Source organism: Rhinolophus sinicus, chromosome 17 (genome assembly GCF_057876585.1).
Source record: "Rhinolophus sinicus isolate RSI-liver-muscle chromosome 17, RSI-T2T, whole genome shotgun sequence".
In the NCBI taxonomy this organism is placed as follows: Eukaryota; Metazoa; Chordata; class Mammalia; order Chiroptera; family Rhinolophidae; genus Rhinolophus; species Rhinolophus sinicus.
The window spans coordinates 53270-80514 of NC_142517.1; the positions used below are offsets into that span (position 1 = coordinate 53270).

The window sequence follows — 27245 nt, forward strand, 5'->3', positions numbered from 1 at the left end:
GTGCACCTACACACAGAAATGTTTATCTTCACACCAATCAAAATCGCTGGACACTGGACACAACCCAACCGCCTCCAGCAGTGGAATGAGACACGTTAAGTTGTGGTACATTCACACGGTAGTGAGAAGACACCACACTGCACACAGCTCGTGGATGGATCTCTCAGACATAACGTGAACGGAAGGCGGCAGACACTAAGGAACACTGTGTTGGGGGCCCAGGCCGCTGCGCAGCAGACATTACTCACAGTCCTGGAGGCCTGTTGGGTGTCTGCTGAGAGCCCACTTCCTGTGTCAAATGACCACCTTTTCGCGGTGCCCTCATATGGCAAAGAGGCCAGGCACCCTCTGGGGTATCCTCTACAAGGGCACTAATCCTGTTCAAGAGGCTGCACCCTCATGACCTAGTCGCCTCCTAGAAGCCCCGCTTCCAAACGCCATCACACTGTGGGTCCACAACAAACACAGTGTAGAATTCCATCCACACCGAGTTCAAAAACAGGCAACAGTAATCTATGGCGTTAGAGGTCAGCATCATGGGGGGGGTGAAGGGGGAGGGAGGGGTGCTAAGTGGAAGGGGCATTTGGGGGACACAGGTGTGTGGCAGTGTTGACCTGAGTGCTGGTTACATGTGTGTCCACTTTTGTGAGATTTCACCTTTCTGTACACTCATGACTTACACGGCTTGGGGTATATGGTTTATATTTCAATAAAAAGGTAACTATATATTAAAACACACAAATGCGGATGTTTGTCTACTATCATGGGAGTTTCTTCGTCGTATGAGGAAGGTTACGAAGCAATGCACATGCTGTGACCCACGCTGGTACGAGCAGTGCACGTGCACAGAAGGACACACTCAACATCCATTTAAAAGGATTTATTGAGATGCACTATGTGCCGACGGGATCACCTGGAAGACGTCTCGGCAGCTGTACTGCTTCATGCGCGGTCCCAGCACATGCACTGCCACCTCTGGTCACGCACGGCTCTGTGTGACCCACGGTCTGAGCCGAGGGCAGTAAGACACCACTAACACGATGCACAACGGTCACTTCACAGGAGTACAGGGGTGACGTGTGTGCCCTATGGGTGGAGAACTAGACCTAGCTTAGGCACACCGTGCCCCCAACCGGTCACGGGTCGGCACTGTGGACACCACTAGGGGACACCTGGAAACACAGCCTACTTCTAGAGGACAGACATGGGCAGTGACAGTGGCGAGGGCAACCCGAGCACGTCGGTGTGTGGAGCCCGCAGGGAAGGCAGCGGCCAACAGCCAGGTAGAGTGGGACAGGCGGAACGTGCATTCGCATCTAAGTGCGACTCCTTTCACGCACATTGTCCCTCCAGGACGCTCACACTCAGTTTCCCAAACAACATCTGCGTCATCTCCAGATCGGGAAGACCTTCTCTCCAACCTGAAAAAGACCAAAGGTCCCCCCGTGAGGACTAGAAAACTGATGCAGACCAGGGGCGCGGACCAGCGACCGCCACTCTGATCTGCCTGCACAGGCCAGCCCCGGGCAAGCTGCACAGCACGACTATGGCCGAACATCATACCTTCTGTGACGTGGGGTCATGCCTGGAGGTGACGGACCAGCGCAGGGCAACGGACATGTGCCTCCTCCATACCGGGTTCCGCTGCAGCACCACCGAGCCTGTGACCACGTCCCCAGTACAAACGGGGACGGGCTCGTCCATCATGAACAATACCTGCTTCCAGTGGGTGGTGCTGCAAGACACAGGTGACATCACTGCAGCCTTCCCAGGCCCCACGACACACCCGGCCCAGTGAGGACATGGCTCCTGGCACTGCTCAGGTCCCAGGAGGGGCAAGGGCAGCTCATCGGGTGCTCGGGGTGCATGGCAGACACAGGGCCCCATGCGGTGCCCATTCCCCGGCCCTTCCAATGGTCAGCCGCCTCCCATCCTGGCACAGCAGGTGTCCACCCCAAGTCATGCTGCTCCTTCTAAGCCGCTGATGCCCGCAGTTCTAGTTTCCCCAGTTAAGAACACACGCCAATGAAACACTGTTATTTCTGTGAAAGTACTGGTGCTTATGAGCAAGACAGCTGTACCACTGGGAGAAGGAGCCGTACCATTGGGGACCCTGTAGGTTCTCTAAACTCTGGCTGCAACATACCCACCATCCTCGTACCCCCAGCACCTGGTGAAGCCCTGTCACATCCCACTGAGGCGCCCACTGCTCCTCTCCCCTCCTTGACTCTTGGGCCACCTCACCCCCCACCACCATAAGGGGGGGGTGTCTTTCCCAGCATGTGTCCTCTGGCTCTGCACCCTGCCCACCCCACCTTGTCCCTGACGCCCAGGCACACACCGCTGGCCTGGTTTCTAGGGGAGCGCTCATATCTGCGCGGTGGTCCCTGGAGGGAGGATTGCCGCAGTCCCAGCCCTGACACCTGCACAGGGCGCTCTGGGCAAACAGCTCCTGAGCCTCTTTCCTGTCACAGAGCGACAGCCGGGGTCCTTCAGGCACAAATGCCGCAGCCAGCACCCCACCCCATGCCTTGCCCACTTCCGCCCACCCCCACGTCCAAGGTGGGCACGAAGGGGCGGGCAGTCCCTGGGGGCCGTGCAAGGCCCAAGGAAGCCAGCGCTTCCACCGGCAGCTGTGTCTAGGGCCATCAAACACAGAGCAGGCTTCCCATGTGGACCAGTGTCAGCCACAGTGTCACTGCACACAGCATTCGCCTCAAGAAACATGTGCCTCCCCAGAGTCTGAGGAAAGCGCCCGCAGACTCTGCTGAATGACAAGCTGCAGCAGCGCTTTGGACAACCCAGGCAGGCCTGAAGCTCCTCACACAGCCAAGCCGGGACTCACCCGCACCGCCCCCGCCCGGGGCCGGTGGCCGGAGAGATCGTAGGTCGGTATTCAGTAGGACTAGGCCCCAAACACAAACGCACGACAGTGGGAAGGCAAACCGTGGCCCATGCACAAGCCTCCACAGCTGGGGGAGGAGCGGACACTCACGGGTGGAACGGTCCTGTGCTCAGCACCAGCTGGGGTGCACCTTCCTCCAGGTTCTGGAAGCGGACGCTGAACCAGGCCGTGAATCCGTGCAGAGTGCCGGCTTTCTTGATATCGAAGCACAGCTCGCCTTTCATTGTCTGTTCAACCAAATGGACAAGCAAATGGACACGGCGTCATAAGCAAATGACTCCAGGCCAGCCCGGGACTCCACGTGACTCAGCAACTGTTGGTCCGCGTGGCCACACTTCACAAACCCCACCACACTGCACTGAACTGGGAACTGCACCACCCACTCCAGTAACCATGAAACGAACATGTCACCTGCTCGTTTACCTGAACACATCAAAAAACATACCAAATTTCCTCCCAGGCAAAGTATTAAAACCTGTGCCGTAAATTCAAATGCAGCAGATAATCAGAAAAGGTTTCAAATAATCTGGGCCTCATTTGCCTAATTTTCTGCCCCCAAATTCATATGCAATACCTTCTCTTCCCAGTTCTTTGCACAAAAAGGAAGTGCAAGGTTGGGTCTATACAAACTAGCCGGTCTCAGACATTCAGCTCCTCTTTAAACTGGGATCGTCCTGAACTCACGCACCACCTTGTGGCAAGAGACAGTAAGTAACAGAAAGAACTGAAAATTTCATCAATGGTAAGCTGAAAAAGTTTAGAAAAAATTTTTAATTCGCATTTCATGAAGTGGGATAAAATTTATTTGAATCTGAAGACGCTGGTAACATTAAACATAAATCCAAAAATAACTGAAGCTGTTAAAGAGGTTAATTATAAAGAAACCAATGTAAACATATAAAAGACGAAATCAGAATAGACATAAAAGAGAGACTGGAAAATCAATAGCACAGTGTTTTTACAACTCCAGTTATCTGACATGGGAGGAAGCGTTCTCTTCTCACCTCTAGATCTGCAACCTGCACTGTCCTCATGTCCAGCTGTAATATGGTGCACGGTTCCGACAGACAGTCTTCTGGTTTCAAAATGTGGTTATACTTGGGCTTCGAGAAAAACTCCTTAATTGCTAAAGATCTAGGGAGAAGGTCAAAGTAATTGCACAAAATCACCACCAACATCTCAGGCTCTGAAACACATGTGTGACAAGAAGATGTGTTTTTTCTCTTCTGTATCAGCAGGAATTCCAGACCCGTCTGCAGCCCTGAGGGCCCAGCTCAGGGTTCCCGCATCCCACCCAACCTGGGCAACGTGCAGCCCAAGTGTGGGAGTAACGGGGCACTTCCCTTTTGTCCTCTTCATGGCGTCTGGGCACACGGAAACCAACCTTCATCTAACCTACAAGATATGGGGCTGCTTTAGTGTAGTGTGTTCTTTATTTTTATAACCTATTTTATTACAAAATCCATATCTATTACACAGCAAATAAAGAAGGTATTCCTGTTCCAGGATGGAAGGCACCCACTTGAGCCTGACTCTCAGGAGAAACACAGCTGGACCTCCTGCATGGCTCCTTTGTGGGTCATCCCCTGTCTCATACCCTGTTTCACAGGCTGAACCCTGTGCTTGACAGAAAGTAATCGATTATTCACCACAGAAATGTTTCAAAAATTAACCACAGCAGTAACTTCTGAAATAGCAAATAAAAGTACGTATTTCAATAAAGATTCCACTGTATGTACATATTTTAATTTTTTTCTGATAAAAATAATTATGCCCTTATAAAGAATTTGGAAAATATAGAAAAGTATAAAGAAAAAATTTATATCCCCCATACTCTTGTCACAGCATTTTGATATAGTCGTTTTTCTCCCCATACACATATTAATACACATTATTTGTGCAAAACAGGAGCCATTCTGTTTAGACAGTTTGTGTTCTATCAATTTCACTGTCTCTTAACTCTAATATCATTAGATGTTCCTAAAAACAGTTGTGTTTATTTTGTAAACAGCTGCACAATACTCCATTGGGTGGATATATGGCAATTTAACCCCGTTCCTATGAGAGCCATTTGTTTCCAGTGTTTTTGCATAGTGACCCTGGGGAGAATAGTCTGAAGCTTCCCATCAAGAGGCTCTGATGGGAATGGGGGCCCGGACGCTGGCCTGCAAGGTCTGGGCAGACGGTGCTCATGCTGCGCCATCACACCTGAGCTCACGCAGCACAGACGGCTACTTTAATTTTTGCTCATCTGGTAGCAAAAATCACATTCATTATAAGTTGCATTTTAATTACTAATGATGTTGCAGTGATTCTTTTAAAATACTTATTGATAATTTGTGTGTGTGTGTGTGTGACTTGCCTATAATTTCATTTGGATATTCACCTTTTTCTCGTTGACTCCAAGGTCAGCTAGTCCCTTTCTCTAAGTAGTCCTTGTCTTTTTTAATTGTATTGTTGTGGTTTTCTGACACACAGATGCTGTCTATTTTCATAAACTGAAGTCCAGCACCTCTTTCTTCGTTTCTATTTTTCCCACCTAGGATCTGACACACGGCGCCCCATGGATTCCTGTAGTTGATATGCTGTTTTAACACAAAACTCTTGAACCCACATGGAATTAAGTTTCAATGTCCGGTGTGAGAGAAGACAAGAATTTTCCGAGGGGGCTCAGCACTGTCCCAGGGAGACCTACTGCCTCAGCCCTCACAGCCAGTGCTTCCACAGACCAAGCTTCCTGTCCTGTCTCTTCCTGACACAGGACCACACTGCTTAGGTTACTGTGACGTTGTCATAGCCGTTGACACCCAGCAGCATAAGAACCTCCTCACTGCTCTCTTCATAACCTCCCAGCTCTTCCTACCCATTTTGCCCAGAGAACCTACAGAACAGCACTGTCAAGGACCTTCCCTCTCCTGTCCCTTTGGGATTCAATTTTAAATGGTGAAGATTTCATACCTTTACACTACTGTTGACCCCGAGAAGAATACCTGCCAAGAAGGACTCCTTACAGTTGACTAGGCCCAAATTCATAACCAGACTCTAGCAGTCGTTGCTGACATAGGCCTCTCGCTCAGGCTGCACTTCAGGGAAAAGCCCCAGGCTGAGCTGCCAGCCCCCTGCACTGTGCTCCTACGAGCTGGGTCAACCCTTATAAGAGAGCGCCTAAGATGGAAATGCCAAAACACTGGGCTGAAGGGCTGCTGTGTCCAATTGGAGTTGGGCAACTATATCCTCATTTGCATCTTTGCCCACCAATCAGAATACGTAGAGCCAACCAATCAAGACAGTGCTATCTGGACCAGTCACACTGTGAGAATTTGGATTCTTCATTTGCATGAAAAGGGACTAATCATGGGCTGGGACGGGACTTCTCTCTATATAAGCCAGACTCTCCTGTCTCCGGAGCACCATGGTCACCTTTCCCCAATTGTCAAACTGAGCTGTTTCACTGAGTAGTCTCTGCCATGACGCACCCCAAACTGGGGACTCCCATTGGTATTGAACTGGCAGCTGCGATTTTCAGTTGACATTATTGTTCTTTTTTCAATTTTTTAAACAAAAACCAAAACAGCACAAAAGCCCATCTTGCATGTGCAGCAGGTGTCCAGGCCCAGCTGGCCCTCACTGCACCAACGGAAGTTCCTCCCAGCTTCTGACAAACGGGGCCCTGCCCTAATTCCTACGGCACTCTCAGATGGGAAAGTGGCCAGCTTACGCCATCCTCAGAGGAGGCAAATCTGAAAATGTGAAGGCCTGATCAGGAAATCATTTTATGTTAAAACCTACATCCCAGCTGAACAAGTGTGTCATATATTCAAAACAAAGACATCAGCTATTCTGAAGCTTTGCTTCCTCTGCACAATGCCAGGAATGACTTCACTAATACATTTCCTGGTCCGTATTATAAATGTATAGCTCTTCTTGGAAACACACATTTGTGTTTTAATGGCCCACACACTCATATAGGCTGGCTGCATTTTAAACATGACCTTATTTTCCCTATTATATTTGGGAACTTGCATTGCCAGAGGCACTGCAATTCCCATGACATCTTTACCAGCTAACAGGCACAGATGCCAGCATGCGCGACTCTCAGGCACATGAGTAACTCGTGCATGGCAGCCAGTTCTGCAGCAGCGCAGGCTGGGCCGGATCGTCCCCGCACACTCACTTGAGGGCGCTGAGGTTGAACTCGTAGGCGTTGTCCCAGAAGAGAACCTTGCTGCGGTAATCCTTGTCCGCACTGCAGGGCACGAGGTGCAGCGCGGCCGTGGTCGGCCAGATGACCCCGTCCTCCTTCAGCCACGCGTCCCGGGCGTACAGGATGGACTCGATCATGAACTCAAACTGCACAGGCAGGAGACACACAGGAGCCACGGTGACCGGGAGCCATGCCTGCAAGGCCTCCCCATGGCATCCAGTATGGGACCCTACAAGTTTCATGCTCGAGAGCACTGCCAGCTGGCACTCCTTGGAGGATTTCCCTTATACGCACACACTCACGGTCACCTCCCATCACAGCCTGGTTTTGGTCACAGCAGTTTGCATTTTAATTAAGACCTGGGGCTAAAGGCCAGGGGAAGCCTCACTCCTATCCCACCTCAGTCACTCAGGAATTAGCTGCTCCTCCCTTTTTTAAGAACCCTAAGTGCTGCGGGTTTCAGCTGTCAGATGAAATCGGTTTGGTCTGGGGTCTTCTCAGATTAGTCTCAACCCTTTGACAGCAATCACTTTTTAAAACCATAAAAGGTCAAAGCAGGAGTACACTTAAGTCAGAAAAGCGGCCAAATGCCACCTTGCCTCCCTCAGAACACGGCGGGCACAGGTGGTATGTGTCACCTACAAACCAAAGACCGTGCCAGCGAGTGGGGTGGGGGCCAGAAGCCCTGCGTCCTAGAGCGCATGGGAAGCCAGAGAGGGCTTTGTTCTCTTTAAATAACCTCTGACAGGTGTGATTATACACATACTACATGCTCAGTATGAAAACCTATAGGAAACTCAGAAAAGCACAAAAAAAAAAAAAAAAAATCACGAGTAAACCGAGCACCCAGAAGGAACCATTATTCCCGCTGCGCAGTTTACCTTCCAGGATTTTTCTTCAAACACACACACACATACATACACACACACACACACACACACGTGAAAGTTCTTTCTGTAAGTTTTAATTGTATTTTTTAAATTATCCTACAGTAAATCCAACCACTCCCAACTTCCTCCTTTTTCTCCTGTGTTTGCGAGACTTGCCCATTGCTTTGCTATAGCTTGGTTGTCCCAAATTTCATTTCTTTGTTCCTGAATAGATCTGTTTTGCTGCCAAAATAACTGACTTTTAGCTTATAAGGTGAACAATCCTATTCCTTTAAATTATTGAAGTTATGTATGTAGCGATAGAACCAGAGAAGGAATAGTGATAAATCAAGACCAGGTCAGTGGTACTTCAAATCCTGGTTGTTTTTCCCAACCTGCCTGCTAAAATACACATTTTTCAGACTTCTCCAATAGCACCTTCCTGCATCCAGCCCTGGGTGCACAGCTGCATTCTAGGAGCCATGGGGCGGGGTGCCTACTAGCCCCACCTGGGACTGAGGCCAGGTCAGTGCTAGATGCACTTTTAAAACTCAGAACTGGAATCACACCACAACACTCCTTTGTGCTTTTTAAAAAAATCAACAAACTGTCACCAACTTTTCAGTTTATTAAGAATCTTTCTAAAACATAATTTTTAATGGCCTCAGAGTATTCTCTTATATGGATTGCCACAGTTATTTCTATTTTTTCCAATTTTCTTCCATTTTAAATGGTGTTGCCATGAACATTTTTTGAGCATATATCTCTGTACCAATCTGATTATTTCCTTAAGATAATTTCATTTTATAATTTTTAATGCTCTTGACATGCCCTGCCCTGTTTCCCTTGGAAAAGTTATACCAACCCAGTGCCAAAGGAAGTGGGGCAGTGTCCCAAAACTTCCACACACTGGTGTCATCAGGCATCAGACGGTTTCTCTACGTGTGATAACTCAAAGGCATCTAGTTAGTTCTTTATTGGTGACAACAGACAATGTTCCTGTGTCTGCTTCTGTCTTTTCATGCCCCTTGCCACTTTCCTGCAGTTGTTTATTGTATGCTTTTCTTATTGCCTTACTGGAGCCTTTATGAACTAACAACATTAGCCCTGTGTCATATACGATGCAATTGTTCATAGCTTCAGCTACCTTTTAACAATCTATAGGTTGGTTATAGTTTTGTAGTTTCATTATGGGCTTGGTTCTTACAAAGACAACCTCATTCTGACATCACATAAATTTTTTGTAATTGTTCTATTTCTTTTTTAAATAAACTCCTAACTCTATAACCCATTTGGAATTAGTTTAGCATACAGTGTGAAGAAGAACCTAGCCATTTTCTGCAAAATAATCAATTGTTTCAGCAGCTTCTTTGGACGATTATAGACCCTTGCCTCACTGATTAGAAAGCTCTCCTTATTATAAACTAAATGCATGTGTATTTGGGTTTGTTTCTGGACTTGCTGTTCTGTTCTGTTCCATGATCTCTATCTTATTTCTACATATCAACAACAGAGTAGGGAGGAGGGCAGGAGAGACCGGGGACCTGAAGTCTGAGGAGCTCTGAGAACAGGCAGGGAGCCATGCAGAGGATGCTGGGCGGGCAAGAGACATAGGAGGACAGGGTGGCTGCAGGGACACAGGGAAGGCCAGGTGGGTGACGCTGTGACCACTCCCAAATTCACAGCCTCCATCTCCAGTCTCACCCATTCTGGGCCCCCGTCAACAGGCACCGCAGGGGCTACTCTGGCAGATGTCCCTGGGCCTCCCAGCGCTCTCCCACTGCTCCTGACTCCCGGTCCTAAGCTCAGTGCCACCCTACTTGTTCTCACCCCTGCCCCATGCTGGACAGGTCAGAACCAGGAAGAGCATCAGGCGGTTTTCCTTTAATGTGACAACCACACCCCTCCTGTGGGTTCTCTACTCAGGACACTCTCAGGCTGGGTCCACGCCTGCACCTGCACGTGGAATGGAGCTGCCAACCTTACAAGTTCAAGACCAGTGCTGCTGCCCCTCCCTCAGCCCACACCCACACCCGCAAGTATCAGCTTCCCACCGCGGCTCCTCCACCTAAGGGACTTGGGAGTTTCCACCCAAGTCAGCGAAGACGCCGCACTTCCTGAGCACTGGAGCCAGGCCCCGCCCCACCCCACTTCCCCGCACCCCGTGGTCCTCAGATTTCTGCCAGGTGCTCCCCTCGGCCCCCAGACCCTGCGCTCCAGGACCTGAGCTCTACACCACCAATGGCTGCCTAACACATGGCAAAGTCCTGTGGGCACAACGCACCTGAAACCAGCTAACACCCCGCGGGGACACGGAGTCCTGGCCACTGCCCCTGCCAGACACTTCCCTCTTTCCCTCCCCTTCTTTGCCTCCCACCCTTCTAGGAGCAGAGCTGGAGCCCTGGCAGCCAGGCTCCCCGCAACTGCACTGGGCACGTGGACACATGTCCACCACAGGCTGGCCCCTTATGTCCCCAGGGCCAGAGGGAACTGGATAAACATTTACACTGGGGTTTGGGGGTCAAGGGCCGATGTGCACTTTGTGGATTAACAGTGCGGTTAGTCCCTTCCCCGTGTACCATTTCATGCGTCCACAGATGCTATTAATGAGCTAAAACACAACACGGATGCTGAGTCTACTCACACTTTACTTTCAGACAACATCACTGGGCTAAAGGCCCAGTGTCATTTGCTGTCATTTCCCTCATCTTTGCATCTTTGAGAAGCCACGGGCAACAATCATAGGTACGTGCTTATTATTTCAACGGGTCTCTCACTGGAAACTCTGGCCATATTCCCCTCACCTTCACCCAGATGTCATTTTTCGAGGTTTTCAGAGACTAAGCTGCAGACTGGGAGGTTTCATTCAGTCCAGTGTCTTAAGTCCTGAGCGGAAGGGACTGGGCAGGTGTCAGAGGACCCCCTGCATGCCCAGCTCCACCCACCTGCCAGCTGCCTCCAGCTCAGTCTGTAATGTGATCGACTGCAGGTTGGGTGTGCGCAGAAGCACAAAACTATGCATGACACGGGCCAGGCCGAGTCTCACTTTCCTTCAGTCGTTAAACGGGGGCTGCTGGGACGGGGACCCGGCTGGGAGGAGACACTGCGCTGGTGTCAAAACGCAGCCTGGCACACTGAGCCCTGCATGTTTGCAGGTTCCCAAGGACAACAGTTTATGTGAACATTAGTGAGAATGTTCCATTTGACCCAGATTTCTTATAGTAATGACATTTTTTAAATCAGTAAAAAACTCAAGACATTGAGCCAATGTGCATGTGAGAAATCCGTTACATCTGACCTTAGGAAGTAGGTCAGAACTGACCATGAATTGTGAAGACTGCAGACAGCAGCTCAGCCACAGCTCAGGGGCCCTGCTGCCCCACAGCCACCTGTGGCCCGCGCCCCTTACCAGTAGGCAGGTCCCCATCCACTCGGACACCAGCACGTCCACCTTCTCGGGCAGCACCACCTCCTCAACCTTCTGCTGGAACACCGTGATGACGTCGGCGAAGCCATTCTGCATGACCAGCTGCCCCGTGTGCTGGGCCATCTCGCTGGCCTCCACCGCATACACCTGAGCGTAGCACAAGTGTCCTCAGTGCCCGTCCGGCCCTGCCCCACGCCCTGCCATTGCCTGGGCTGAGTCAGACCCAGTGTGGCAGATGAAGGCAGGCGGCAGGGACAGAAGCAAGGCGGAGCACTGACCATACTGGTGGGGCCCTGAAAGGCTTACGCCCCAACACAGAGGCCTCCTGCCCACGCGGGTGCCCCAAGGCCGCTGTCCGTGCACACAGCCACACCCCTTCGTGGACACCGCAGGTCCTCGGCACCTGACTGAGGACAGTCGGGCTTTCAGTACATTGGTGGCTCCTGACACAATTTCCACTCCAGGTGCTCGGGAGGGGCCCTGGGCACCATGCCCTGGTTCCAACAGGATGTGGACTCCGCAGTCCCTGCAAACCAGGAGCATCATCTGCCTGTGTCAGGACTGCACGGGGCTGCGAGTCTGTACTGGCCGGTCGTGCTCTACAGGAAGAGTGAGATCTGTCCCGTCCCTGCCCAACACATGGACACATGGACGGTGACCCACACATGCACACACGTTTCTATATGTAACTGAAACTATCAGCATGTGTGGCCGTCTGGCGTCCAGCTCCCTGCTGTCTGCGGGGTCAATGAATGAGCGTCACAACCGCTGACCGGCTCTGGCTGGACTATGCTGCCCGCTTGGCCCGCACAGCGCCTCCACGCAGAGGGCAGAGGGCACAGCTTGGAGACGAGACGCGGCCAGAGGCCACTTACACGACGAGGGCCGCACTCACCGCTTTGGGCTGTGCGTAGTGTGCACAGAAGAGGCTGATGATGCCGGTCCCGCAGCCCACGTCCAGGATCACCTTGCCACGGAGGGACTCTCTGTTCTGCAGGATCACGTGGTGGTACTTAGTTGTTCGCGGCTGGTCTGTCAGCATCTCCAAGTGAAGCTTCTGGACAAAAAGCACATGGCAAGTCACTGCCTGTGACCCAACTCTGCTCCCCCTCCATCCCAAACCTAAAAACATGCCACACAGAGAATTAAGAGTTGACAGTGAAGGAATGAACTGGACGTTTGCAGACTGCTTCCGGCTCAGTGGGGTGCTGCCTGCAGGTTCTCTCTGCACCTCCCATGACAGAAACGTACAGAAAATCAGTAATGTCAGGCCTGCACAACACTATCAACCAACTTAGACCGATGTGTACACTTCACCTAACCATTTATAGTAATAACACACAAAAACATCCAGGAACAGATTTATAAGAAACATTCACAATCTTGTACAATCCAAACCTTTAAACTCTGACAAGACATAAAACAAGGTTTAAGAAATGGGGAGCGTTAGTGTAATATCACAAAGATGTCATTTCGCCCTAAATTAGTGTACACTTCCTATGTAAAAGCACTTACAATGCCAAACAATTTCGTACGGAGGGGAAGGGGACAGAACAAATGATAATAAAATCAGTTTCAAAAAAAATAAACAGCCAAGGCTGCCATGAAAATGCTAAAAATTGGAGAGTTGCTCAAGCCCTCACTCTCCCAAACGTTACAAAGCTCCAATACCAAAAAGCGTCTGGAACTGCAGAATAAATAAACGGATCAAACAAACAGAACAAACCCTAAAAATTTAACGTGTGATAAATGTGCATTTCTACATTAGCAGGAAAAGAGAAGTCAGTACGTGCTGCTGGAATAGTTGGAGATTTGTGGGGAAACTCAGTCAGAATTTTACCTTCTTCACAACGCGTGAACTCCTGACTGATTTAAATCTTTCACTGTAAAAAATGGAATCAAGAAGTCCTAAAAGAGAGCGTCGGTATTGATGATCTTGCAGTGAAGAAGGTGTTTAAAAGTAGGACAAAACCCAGAAGCAGGACCGGCCGGTGGCTCAGGCAGTTAGAGCTCCATGCTCCTAACTCCGAAGGCTGCCGGTTCGATTCCCACATGGGCCAGTGGGCTCTCAACCACAAGGTTGCCAGTTCAATTCCTCGAGTCCCGCAAGGAATGGTGGGCTCTGCCCCCTGCAACTGAGATTGAACACGGCACCTTGAGCTGAGCTGCCGCTGAGCTCACGGATGGCTCAGTTGGTTGGAGTGCATCCTCTCAACCACAAGGTTGCCGGTTCGAATCCCGCAAGGGATGGTGGGCTGTGCCCCCTGCAACTAGAAACAGCAACTAGACCTGGAGCTGAGCTGCGCCCTCCACAACTAAGACTTAAAGGACAACGACTTGAAGCTGAACAGCACCCTCCACAAGTAAGATTGAAAGGACAACAACTTGACTTGGAAAAAAGGCCTGGAAGTACACACTGTTCCCCAATAAAGTCCTGTTCCCCTTCCCCAATAAAATCATTAAAAACAACAACAACAACAAAAAAAAAACCACCCAGAAGCCACAACGAAAAAGACAATTAGATTATATAAAAAGTTCCAGGGGAAAAAAGAGTGGCATAAGTATAATTAATACATGTCATGAATACAGGCTAAACTAACTGCTTATTTAACATTTAAATCGACAGAAATTTCTAAAAGTGTGCAAATTATATGAACGTTTTCCAAAAAATCAAGAAATACAAAAAGCCAATAAAATATAAAAGATGATCGACCTAACTTTAAAAAATGGAAATCAAAATCAAGAGATGCCCTATTTCACATTTAAGACTGGGCTTTTCCACCTTGAGGCTCTAAGGGAGGGAAATAAGACTCACATACTTGGAGATGTACAGTCAGTGAACCTTTGTGGAGGGCAACCTGACAAGACCCACCAAAGACAGACATGTGCACACCCTACGAATGTGCCCAGTGGAAGTTCTAGCTAAGTTCCGCAGGACCTGTGTGGGAGGACGTCCAGCACAGCATGGCTTGTCATGAGAAAAGGCCATTAAATACTCAGTGTCCACTCATATGGTCCTTTATAAATTAACACAACACTCTGCAGCCGTTGTCAAGGACAGACCTTCAAAACAGTACAGCTGCATGAAGAGAACGAGGTGAAAAGCAGTCTGTGGAACTATTCCCTCCCCATAAATTTAAGACACTAAAACCCTTGTCACTTAGCCTTGGTTCTGGAAGCCTAAGCCGCTGCTGAGAGGAACCGCGAGGCTAGCAGGCTCTGTCGGGTGAGGTGCAGGGTGAGCACAGATGGGACTTCGGCCTTTCTCACTACACAGAAAGCCCTCACCATGCAAGGTCACGCCATTTAACAAGAAAGCGTCATGCGCGAGCAGCAGTGCGCTGACACACACCGATGGCCACGCGGTACACAGCCATCATACATGCGGCCCGGCTGCATCACTGTGCTTGCATCAGAGCTCTTCAATCACTTCAGCGTTTTTAACTGTGAAACATGACAGACCTCCAGAAAGGTATACCTGATCAAACACAATTCTACAGCAGCCAGCACCCAGGCCCTCCCATCCTGACTTTCAGGGAACCCCCGACCTGTGTACACCCATAAGCCACGTCTCTGAACTCCATGTGCCTGAGTCAAACGCTGGGTATTCTTTGCTGTCTTGCTTCTTCCACTGCACGTCATGTTGGCCCCCTTCATCCCGCAAGTATCCGTTTCTATCTAGTATAAATATCAGCACGGCTGTCTGCACCACAGGGTCGTGGGTCGTTATCCACACCAAGAAAGCAAACGAATGAGCCGGTTATTCTGACATATTGTTGTTGATTTATATCACTTTTTGTATTTAACGTAAAATTTATTACTTTTTTCAATGCTCAGAAAAGTTCATCATCCCATTGCTCAGATTCTATTTCTAAACCAAGGTCAACTCACTCCAGTCCAGGGGCCAGTCCAGCCCACTACCTGCTTTTGGGTGGCCTGCAAGCTAAAAACGGCTTTTACATTTTTAAATGGTTTTTAAAAAAACAAAAGAAGAATATGTACTGCACAGGGAATACAGTCAATAATGTTGTAATAACTACATATGGTCTCAGGTGAGTACAAGACTGGTCAGAGGAATCACTTCTTAACTAATATAAATGTCTAACCACTATGCTACATACCTGAAACTAATACTATTGCATGTCAACCGTAACTCAAATTTAAAAATCAAATGAAAAGAAGACTATGACACACGAAAATGATGTGAAAGTCAAGTTCAGTGTCACAGGTGGAGCTTTACGGAACCCCACTGTGCTGCAGGTGTGTGTGTGGAGGCTGCTGGCACAAGACAGCAGGACTCAGTAGCTGACACTGACTGGATGCCTGCTAAGTGCTGCTCTAACAGTGAACAGAAGCACAGAAGTTATTTTAAAAAGTCAGAACCGAGAATTAGAGAAGGAACCCCCACCAGTGGCTGACCCGGGAACCTGAACGCAGTACCAGGGTTCCGTAGCTGCCGAAATACTCCTCGTCCTGCCACGTGTCTTCGGGGTCACACTCCTCCAGATGCTTCCCCAGGTGGTTTGCGGGGATGTACCCGCAGCAGCCGGCGCGCTCGCCCCACCACCAGTCGGCAGTCGTTTGTCTCAGGATGAGAATTTTCTCTCCTCTCAGAAAACTGAGCTGGAAAAAAATATACAGAAGTGACAATTCAAGAAAACCCTGCAGTGTCATTTCAACCAACCATGGCTCTGTGATAAATCGCTATCACCAGGGCCCATATGACAGCAATTTCAAAAGGAGTCAGTGGGTAATTGTGCCAGCTGACAACTTATGAAAATGACACCAGGATGTAGAGATTTTAGGGGGACATCTATGTGAAGAAAGAGCACAGCTTAACTGATATTTTTAAAAGAAAAAGTAAACACCTTCAAACGGCTCAGAATGGACCGCCCACCGCACGACCCTACTCAGCTCCAGCATCCCTGTTCCCAGGTAAAGCAGCCACACTCAGGTGGGCGTCTTCGTTTCACAGCCCTGATTTCCATGAACTAGGAGAGGCTCTCCGTCCAGGTCTCCAGCTGGAACTGGGCCAGCCGCCATGCTCCTCACCAGGTCCCTGCACAGCAAGCTCAAGGCCACAGTTCCTTAGGTGGGGACACAGACAGGCCACTCCCGGCCTCGGGCTGTCCACTGGCTGTGGCATGACCTCTGCAAGGCCCCACCTCGCTGTCACCAAACATGGTCAATGCATAAACGTGGGCATGATGCCAGGTACCTGCGTCTCGTCGGTGGCAGCGTAGTCCGCGATGGCCACGAACTCCTCGGGGCGCAGGCCCTCCAGGAGCGGGAGTGGCTCCTCCTCTCGGCACCCCACGGCCTCTGCTCCCTCCTGTGCAAGCCAGGGAGAGACCGCGGATGAGCCCTCCTCTGGCGCCAGGCTCTGCGAATGGACTCCAATACAGATTCACAGGACCCCCTCTGACCCTATGAACAGTCTGGTCGGCTTCACTAGCAGAATGAGGGTGCACCTGACTCCACCTTCGCTTGTTCTCTAGTACAATGTGATTTGCATCCTCAACTGACCATCGAAGGAAGAAACAAGAAAGAGGTGACTGACCCCCGACCTTCAGTGAGTGCTGCCCAGGCCCAGGAGAAAGAAGTCCCAACTCGGGGTGACTCATCAGATGCAAGCACAGAGCTGGGGGGCCTTGCTGAAGAATGAGGGACGGTGCTGGTGACCTGGCACCACTGTGTGGACTCACTGGACGGCACGGCTGCTCAGGACCCAGAAGAGGGCCCTGGACCTGAGGCTTGCAAGCCACCCGCCTAGAAGACATTGCTGGAGGGGGCAGAACCTCCAACCACCGCCCCAGATCACCAGAGCCAGCCCATCGATGCCATATGTACATTTAATCCAATTTTCCTAAACATAAATGTCATTCCTGTTCACTTTAGAAAACGTGTGAAAGCACAAGAGTACACAGAGGAAAACTAAAGCTATCTGTAATCTCTGTCACGGGTCAGAGATAGTAACACTTAATAACATTTATGTCCTTTCAGGCTTTCCTTCTAAAGTACATATCACACATGCATACAGGGTGTTTACTGGGGTTATACAATTCTGCCCTGAGACATGTTTTCCACTTACTGAGTTCTGAGCATTTTCCCTCATTATCAAATATTCTTCTAAACACATTTTTAGTATCTGCCAGTATTCCATTCTATGAAGTATTTATCCAACCTTCTGGACACGTACACTGTTTTAGTTTTTACTAAGTTAAATGAAGATGAACTTTCCTAAACAGAAATCATTTTCTCTCTCTCTGGTAGCTTTCTTAAGTTCCTGAATGTGAAATTGATGGATCAGGATGACAGGTGCCACCAGCTGCCCACCAGACAGGTGGTTCCTCAGGCTCCGTGAGGGCCAGGCCCAGCCAGCGGGGAACAGCGATGATTTCCCACACCCTCCCTTGTCAACAACGGCCGTTCATCACTGTCATCTCTGCCAACCGGGTGGGAAGAAATTACCTGTCTTGGTTCCTTCCATTAGACTTTCTTTGATTCTCAGTGAGGTCAACAAGTCTTTTAAGTATTTATTGGCCCATTTTTCAATTTTGCTAATTGTCTATTTCTCTCCTTTGTACATTTTCCTCTTATGATGATAACGTGATTTGCTTCAGCCGTGTAATTTTCTTTTCAGGCTGCCCTCCATCCCGACCCTGCTCCACCCATGTCATCACCCAGTCACCACCATCCCCAATCCTTAGTAATCACCTGGTATGAACCTTCTCGTACCTTCTCCCTGCTCATCTCACACACACACACACACACACACACACACACACACACACACAGTTTTTCTTTTGATACAGTTTTTGTGAGGGACATCACAGACCCTTCTTTTTCAATTTTGCTTTTTTATTCACATACGACCCTGTGACAAACTGCCTAACAGTTAGAATTCTGACTCATACTTTTCAATGGTGACATAACATTGCACGGCAGGAATTCCACCAAACTCATCACCCATGACTGATGGACTGTGTCCTGGTACCCAGTTTTCCGCCACCGTAAACAATGCTGCCACAAACATCTCTGCACATTTACCCTTGTGACATTTCACTTTTATGGGACAAATTGCCAGAACTTTTATTCAATACATATTAGTCAGATTCTTTCCATAAAGGCAGTAGCACTTCTCACTTCACCAGCAAGGCACAGAGGACCTGCTGCCTGAATACTTAGCAGCAACAGGCATTATCACGGTCTTTAATTTTTTTCCAGAGTGATAGGTATAAAGACCCCAGAAAAGTTACCTATATGGAAAACCAGACTATTTCTACTTTACACAAAAGACTTTTTTTTTTGGAAATATAGAAGGAAGATTTATTAAAGTAAGAGGAGGGTCGGCTAGGCAGAGCCTGTGGAAACTACCGCCTACAAAAGACTTGTGATAGTATAAAGAAACAACAGTAATTTATTGTGGGGTTTATAACATATATAGAAGTAAAATAGTTACGACAATAGCACAAAAAATGTAGGCTGGTAAATGGAACTAATTTGGAAGATTCTTACATTGTGAAGTGGTCCAAAACAAGACTGGATTAGGTTAAGGATTCACAGTGCAATTTCTTGGATAACCACTAAACTAATATAAAAAGGTGCAGTCAATCAAAGAGATAATGTAGGATAACAGAAAATACTTTATTAACCCAAAGGAAAAAAAAGAATGGAAGAAGGTAAAAAGAAGAAATGTGACATAAAGAAAACACAGCAAGATGTTAGACTTAATCACATCAGTCGTTATGTTAAATGTTAATGGACTAATAAATACTCCAAGTAAAGGACAGAAATTATCTGACCGAAAAAAAAAGAAGACATGACTAATTGGCACCTTGTAAGAGAAAACACTTTAAATATGAGAAATTAGATAGGTTGAAAATATAGGTACATATTTCTGTATGTACTGGCAAGATTAATATAAGACAAAGTAGATGCAAGGCAATAAGTATTAATAGGTAAAAAAAGATTTCATAAAAACAGAAGGGCAAATTAATCTAGAAAACAAAGACTATCCTAAATGTATGTACCAAATAACAGAGATTCAAAAGATATGAAGCAAAAAGCAATAGATCCAAAAGGAAATAAACCAAAAAAGCAGATCCACAATCACAGCAGAGATGTTTAAAGCTCATCTCTCTCAGTAACTGATAGACAAAAAAATCACAGAGGATATAGATATTTGAACAACACTAATAACTCATTTGATCTTTTTTTTTTTGAAGAAATTTTTTAAAAAATTTATTGAGGTGAATAACCCATTTGATCTTAATGACATTTCTAGAACACTACACCCAACAATCACATAACACATATTCTTTGCAAGTGTACAGGGGACAGTCACCAAAATAGACCATGTGACTAGACATAAAGCAGGACTGGATAAATTTCAAAGGATAGAACTGTACAGAGCATATTATAGTTTGACCAAATATAATCAAAATAAAATTAAATCACAGAAAGATAAGTAAAATTTTCGAAATGTTTAGAAATAAAGCAACACATTTCCGAATAGCCCAGAAAATTTATAATTTCCATTGTGATATATTAGAAAGTATTTTGACTGAACAATAATGAAAATACAATGTATTTAAATGTGTGAGGTGCAGCTAAAGTAGAGATTAGAGGAAAAGTTTTAGCTTTAAGACATGTACTAAAGAAAAAAGGTTTAAAGCCAGTGATCCTCGTTTCCAGCTCAGAATGCCATAAAAAGAGAAAATTAAACCCAAAGAGAACAAAGGAAATAAAGATTACGCAGAAATAAGCAAATAAATGAACAAAGAGAAAATCAACAAAGACAAACTGGTTCTTTGGAAACATAAAATTAGTAAAACCCTAAAAGAAATGATCAAGGGGAAAAAACGAGGTAAAACACAAATTGTGGCCATCAGACATCTCTTCTGTAATGGAGGGTGCTATCACCAGGATGAACACAAATGTTACTGAAATAATACTGCAATATTAACTTAACTGACAGTAAGTCAATAAGGAGTCAATTCATGACCCACAAGTAATCAGAAAACTAAAATAACAAGGTACCATTTCTAACCTATCAGATTGACTAAAAAAGTCTGGTGCTCTCAAGTGTTAGCAAGCACTGTGGACTATTGGCAGACCTGTGAACTAGTAGACCACTAGGGAGAACAATTGATCATTATCTAGTAAAACCGAAAAGATACAATCCCTTCCACCCTGCAATGCCATTACTGGGTATATACCCTAGAGCACATGTGCACAAGGAGACATGTACAAAGACGGTCATTGCAGCACTCTTTGGAATAGAAAAAACTGGAAACAGTGTAAGTGTCCAACAACAGGGAAATACAGAAAATGTGGTGTATACCCAGTGTACACAGACCTATGTATTAATACATATTGTTCACATGAGGAACACGCTCTAGGAGCACCCTTTAGGACTGAACCAGCTCTACACACACACCAAGGAAAAATCCCGCAAGTATCATTAGTGCAAAAGGCCAGCTGCAGATGACACACAGAATATGATGCCACTTAGGCGATGCCTAGACCTTACGGTCTAGAAGTATAAAAAATGGTGCAGAGCACAAAGATCAATTCATAATTTTAGTAGTGTTTGCCTGTGGAGAAAGAGGAAAAATGGGACTGGGGTTGGGGAACAAATGTTATTTGTTTTAGTGTGTGTGTGTGTGTGTGTGTGTGTGTGTGTGTGTGAGTGTGTGTGTGTGTGTGTGTGTGTGTATTCTGAAGCAAACACGACAAAACATTAACAAATTTTCACTTCTGTATAATATGTACTCGGTATTTCCAATATTATTCTGTAAACGTTCCAATATCTTTTATATTTCTCAAAAGAAAAATGAAACAGCTATGGAATTAAAACATTTTATGATTAATTTTAAGAAAGAATAAAATGACCCAAATATAAATAAAATTGCTCTATATATACACTTAAATGGAATTAGATCATTAGAATGACAAGAAAAAATGTTAAAATTAACATCACAGACACGAAAAGGTTTAATTTTGGAAAAAAAAATGTGGGCCGGCCCAGTGACTCAGGCGGTTGGAGCTCCGTGCTCCTAACTCCGAAGGCTGCCGGTTCGAGTCCCACATGGGCCAGTGGGCTCTCAACCACAAGGTTGTCAGTTCAATTCCTCCAGTACCACAAGGGATGGTGGGCTCTGCCCCCTGCAACTAAGATTGAACACAGCACCTTGAGCTGAGCTGCCGCTGACCTCCCAAATGGTTCAGTTGGTTGGAGCACATCCTCTCAACCACAAGGTTGCCAGTTCGACTCCCGCAAGGGATGGTGGGCTGTGCCCCTGCAACTAGCAAAGGCAACTATACCTGGAGCTGAGCTGTACCCTCCATAACTAAGACTGAAAGGACAAGAACTTGACTTGGAAAAAAGGCCTGGAAGTACACACTGTTCCCCAATAAAGTCCTGTTCCCCACCCACCCCACCCCCCAAAAAAAAAGCAATAGCAAAAAAAAAAAAAAAAAGAATGTAAACTAGCTCCATGATATACTTCATTAAAAAAAAAAAAATGTTACTTGAGTATTCATTTGGTTTTTAATTTTACCCAATCAACATTCCTTTAAATTTTTCTTTTAACTTGAATGAAGCTCTACGTGTCCCAGGCAGAAAAGCAGCATGAATACATAAATCTTTTCTAAGGTGTTCGACCTGCCTTTAATAGATTATGCCTGGAACTTTATTGAAAAACTAAGAAAATGTGCTTGCTTAAACAGCCCAGGTACCAAAACTGGAACCTAGATTCCTAGGAAATGCTTACAATGTGGTTGTTGGCCACATTCATACACCCAACGAAAGTGCCATCACTGCGGCTGATCTCAGCTCTGTAATGTTCATGTTCCCGCCACCAGAACTGAACTTACCTGCAATTCACTTCCGGGGCAGTCCTCTGATGTTGCCATAGTTCTCTTAGGATGTGCCGCATAGCTGCCACTTTTAATGTTTCATTTTCCTCTCCATTTCTGCTTTAACAGAGAGAATGAGAAAATGCTTCATTACATTGCATAATAATTAAGCTAACTTCTAAGGTCCGTGATACAGGTCCTCTACCAAATGGAACTCAAACGTGTTATGTGTAATGAATGGAACAGAAATAAAATTTATAAACCCAATTCTTTACAAAAACAATGGAAAGCATTTAAAATTTATGAACTTCAAAGAAGTAAGTATGTGTTTTCTTCACTGGTCTGCAAGGTGTTACTCTTAATCACTGGCCAAAATCTGTTGTTTTCTGTCAGATCACAGGGTTGATTTAAAACAACAAATCGCTGTCAAATCTTTTCTTGGAACCTTGTTAGCTTTAATTCCAATTAAACTTCCCTACCTGGAGCTTTAAAGTGTTTCCACTAACAGGAGCCAAGGTTTGCATCTTCCAGAGGCTTTTCCTTCTCATTCTCAATTCTTATTTTTCCAGTGACAGTGTAAACTGCAGCACTTTTTGAGATGTTTTCTCAATTACATAGCAAGTCTGCTTAAAATGAGTGCTTCTTTTGTAAACCGGGACCTAATACTTATTTTTGTGACATCCGTGGTTACAAATACTAATATACATACGTTGCATTTTCATTGTAAAACTGCACTGGAACCAGGATGGGACAGGGCCGAGGACCGGGAGGGCCGGGTTGATGGGGCGGGGCCGGGGCGGGGCCAGAGCGGGGCGGGCCAGGTGAGCGGACCGCGACGGGACGCAGACTCAGTGCACTGTGGGGGGGAGCGACCCCTAGATCACGAGGGGCAGGTGGCCAACGAGATTAGGGTGAAAGTGGAGAGCGTGAAGGGAGGGGCGGGGCGCTGACGCAGCAGCGGGAGTAAGCGGGGAAGGGAGTGTGACGTAGGCCTAGGGCGGGTGAGGGTTTGCCCGGCCTGACGAGAGGGCGCGCCGGGAGGTGGGCGTGCCCTGGGGGCGTGGCTCGGGGGAAGGGCGTGGCCGCGTGGCCAAGGCTGCGGAAAGGGGCGGGCGCCGAGCTCGCGGGGAAGACGCGGGTGGTCTCGGAAGGGGGCGGAGGCCTCGGTCAGCCCGCTCACGCACACGCCGGGCGAGGCTCTCTCACCTGGCATGTCCTGCCTACGTGCGGTTCAGCCGCCCGAGCTGCCCACGGAAACCTACCTCAGCCGCGTTCGTCCGCTGAGTTTTGCACGGTCCACACAGTCAGCGCGGAGGGGCGGACGGTGCCCACCACGAGCCGGAGCCACCGCCCTCGGCCCGCGCAGGCGCAATGCGAGCAGGACGTCAGCGGAGGGGGGCGGCCCCACCCTGGGTCCGGTGCCCGGCGCATGCGCATGTTACACAAATTCTTCCAGAAAATAGAGAAAAGTGAATTATTTCCTAACCGGTTCTATGCAGCCAGCATAAACACTGCTATAAAATGTTAGTAAAAACAATCCAGTGATACATAAAGTGATTGCATATCATGACCAAATATGGTTTATATTATATGTTATATATTTATATTTAATCAATTAAATTTGTTATTTAAAGAAAACCTCACGGAAAATTCCAGCCCTAAATGATTTCACTGGTGAATTCCATCAAATGTATAAGGAAGAAGTAACACCAATATTAAAATTTTAAGAAAATAGGGGATGGACACGTCCCAGTTTGTTTTATGAGGTACACATAACTCTAATAAAAATACCTCACAAAAAATAAAGACTAAATTAATATCATTCATAAAAATCTATGCAAAAATCCTTTAGAAAACTTTAGAAATCAAACTCAACAATATATACTGAGGGTAATACATTATGGCCAAGTGGAGTTTATCCCAGTAATGCAAACTTGGACTGACACTTGAAAATTAATACAATTCACCATATTAATAGAATGGGGGAAAATATATAATTATTTCAATAAATTTTAAAAAGGATTTGACAATTCAATACCCAATCATTTTAAATCAACGAAAATAGAACATCATCTATCAAAAGAAATCTATCAAAAACCCTACTGCTAAAATCATAATTATGTTATATTGAAACTTTTTATCAGAAACAAAGCAAATGTATCCACTTTCACCACTTTTTTCAACATTTTATAGGTGTTTTGTTCATGGCAAAATTATGCTCAGACACTGAGATTGTCTTTGCCAATAATTGATTTAGCATAGTTTCAGTGCAGGAATTATAACTTATAATAATGTGTCACAAGCCAACAGCATACAGGATAATATTTCTTAATAAGCAAATAAAGAAATATACTCCAATGATAGATAAGTATATCATTGTTCCAGGCAAAGGGGAGATGAAAGAAATTAAGTCCAGATTTAGCTGAGGTGCACCTCTCTACGGGCTGGTTCTTGGGAGAGCTGGCTCAGCCAACCAAGAGCTGATACCCAGCTGCCAGCGCAAATTGAAAGTCCCTGTTGCTGGAGTGCGATGCTAGTGGAACACAGGCACCAGTGTTGGCGGGCACGATGGTCTCCTCCACGGGCCGCTGCAGTTTTCACCAGTGCCGGCAGAGAGTAGCCTGGCCACGGCAGGAGCTGATGCCCCAGGGTCTTCAGAGAGCTACTTAGATGAGCCAAGAGTAACCTTGCCCAGACTGAACACTCTTGGTACCAAAGTTTAAATGTTCGTTACATCATAGTCACTCCTCCATGTGTTCATATCAATAAGCACAATAATTCTGATGACATCATCCAACACAGCCCCTCATGTAAAGAAATTCACCCTTCGATCAAAGTAACTTCACTTAAGGCATAACAAATCATAACAAACCAATACACAGCAACAGGAAATCCTAGCCAGCATAATAGGGCAAGTAGGCAATAAAAAAACGCAACTATTAGAAAGGAAAACATAACTTATATACTACTAGGAATTAGGCTTCCAGATTTATACACCCTTAGCTTTCATTGTCTCTGGTTTGCTTGGTACATTCTTTATTTAAATCTCAAAATAATTAACTCATCCCCACCTCCTGGGTCAGTCTTATTGGCGATGGTTCAATCTCACAGAGGCATTTTTTAAGTCCAGGTGTATGAATCCTTATTAGTTAAATAATTTTAACAATTTATTAGGTTTTGTTGTTGTTAATTTGGCTTAATGTGGTTGAATACTGTACTGTTCTGGGCCCACAGTGGGACGAAGTTATAAAAATGTGTGATTACAGAGTAAATAAAAAAAAAATTTGTTCCAATTGAGTAAACCACCAAAGAGGCTCATAAAGTGATTTTTAAAACTTTGAACCTGATGTGATTTTATGGCAAATTTCCAAGTCCATGAAAGTGAAAAGCGTTAGTCAGATAAAGTCTGCAACAGTCCTACCACAGGGGAAGCCGCGGTTTCCCTTCGTTGATTCAACACTTCCTCTCACATTGCACGGAGAGGCAGTTCCCTGGGCAAAAGGCTTACACACGAAGCCAGCAAGGAAAGGGTGCTCACTGTGCTCCCATGTCCAGCTCCTTCTCAAAACGGAAAAGAAGAAAAAGTGGAAAAACAGAAACAAAAGCCCTGCTGTTTTGAGCTGGGCCCTAATGTGGCCATGGGTCCAAAGCAAAGCCAGGCAGTTCTGCTCATGCTGGGCTGCCCTTTGGAAGGGAGCAGTGGTCCTGGGACGGCTGCTACAACCAAATGGATTCACAGAACCTGATGTGGCATAAACATAACGACACGCGATACTCACGCACAGTTTGCCAAGTTGTACATTAGCCAGTGAGTTCATTCTGTGCTCAGAAAGCGATCTGCCTGTTTGCTTTGTCCGCCTTCTGCACCAGGAGTTTACCTGCCAGCTGCAGGTGTTTGGATAGACAAGGATAGTAAGTTTGATAATAATAATGAACATCGATTGAGTGCGTCGGGCACTGCTCACTATACGTACATGCGCACGCGTGCATGTGTGCGTGCAAAATTTCATTTACTCCTCCAACAATCCTCAGGGTTCCTCTTTTACAGAGGCTGAGAAAGGTGCAGTCATTTCCCAAGGGTCTCTGGGCAGAGGCAGACTTGAACCCAGCCCCAGGGCTCACCCACGGCCTCCTGCGGTCTGGCAACAGCCTTCTGTAGAACAGGAAAGGAGATTAATTCTCGTCGCCTGGACACTGGCATTTGCTACAACAGAAGCCTTTGTCCCTTCTCCCACGTCCCTTTAGAACACAGGCGTCTTTCTCTCCCTATGGACACCGGTCCCTGTAACCAACCTCGTGAGCAGCTTGGTGGCGGATGGCACTGTCCTTTGTGTGAGAACAAAGTTGCTGCCCAAGGCCTTTGCTCCTGAAAACTCAAGCCAGAATGACTCTTCATGGCCCTGAACAGACTCAGCGAGGCTTGAGTCTGGTTACAGAATTAACTGAGTCGATGAAGGGAGGGCTGGAGGGAGAAGGGGTCCCTGAGTGACAGGAGACCTGGCAGAAGCTTTGTTGATCCACCAAATGCCTGGGAAGTGGGCCCCTTCCCGACCATGACTGAGGCTGGGCCCTGAGGGGCAGTCTGCCCCTCAGCCAGCAGCGCCCCCCAGCAGGTCACATGGGCGATTCTGGCAGTGGGAGCGGCTGTGGCCTAGACACAGAAGGGTCTGGGCCTCTGTCCTCCCCTCCCAGTTGTCCCCAGAGTTTTGCAGACAGAAATGCTGCGCAACTCTCAGCAGTGCCATGACCACTCACCAAGCAGATGGCTCTTGGCTGTAGAGATGGCAAAGCCAGAGGGGTCGTTCAGTAGACATCTTTCAGCAGACACCTTTCTTCCAGGGGTCACGCACAGCCAGGTAGAGATCGCTATCCAACAACCAGCCCTTGTTGGTTCTGTCTCCCTAAGTTGTATTATTTGGGCAATAGTACATATTCCTTTTCTAGGGAGGCTATTTACATTTAGAACGTCTTATCACA

General features: G+C 47.0%; 1 protein-coding gene across 5 annotated transcripts; it reads right to left on the bottom strand.

Annotated features, from left to right (window-relative positions):
- Positions 1-865: 865 nt before the first annotated feature.
- PRMT2 (protein arginine methyltransferase 2) lies at positions 866-23687 on the bottom strand. 5 transcript variants are annotated; one of them, XM_019717069.3, is made up of 11 exons: positions 23531-23687; positions 22287-22385; positions 16624-16737; positions 15846-16028; positions 12301-12459; positions 11388-11552; positions 7080-7255; positions 3910-4039; positions 2996-3132; positions 1564-1735; positions 866-1421 (listed from the first exon to the last, which is right to left on the bottom strand). In XM_019717069.3, exons 2-11 carry the CDS (start codon positions 22323-22325, stop codon positions 1389-1391), a joined length of 1308 nt encoding a protein of 435 aa, XP_019572628.2. In that variant the 5' UTR covers positions 22326-22385; positions 23531-23687; the 3' UTR covers positions 866-1388. The 5 variants fall into 5 exon arrangements, with proteins under 5 accessions (XP_019572628.2, XP_019572627.2, XP_019572626.3 ...); XM_019717068.3 differs by having other exon boundaries at positions 12301-12462; XM_019717067.3 differs by having other exon boundaries at positions 15825-16028.
- Between the last annotated feature and the right edge of the window lie 3558 nt (positions 23688-27245).

Excerpts from the sequence above, each read along its gene's own strand:
- PRMT2 (XM_019717065.3), bottom strand. The coding sequence starts at position 22,325 with ATGGCAACATCAGAGGACTGCCCCGGAAGTGAATTGCAG. Across the intron at positions 4,040-7,079 it reads TTCAACCTCAGCGCCCTCAA|ATCTTTAGCAATTAAGGAGT; the intron begins GTGAGTGTGCGG and ends CCTTCTCCCTAG. Across the intron at positions 1,736-2,995 it reads AGCACAGGACCGTTCCACCC|CACCACCCACTGGAAGCAGG; the intron begins GTGAGTGTCCGC and ends TGTGTCTTGCAG.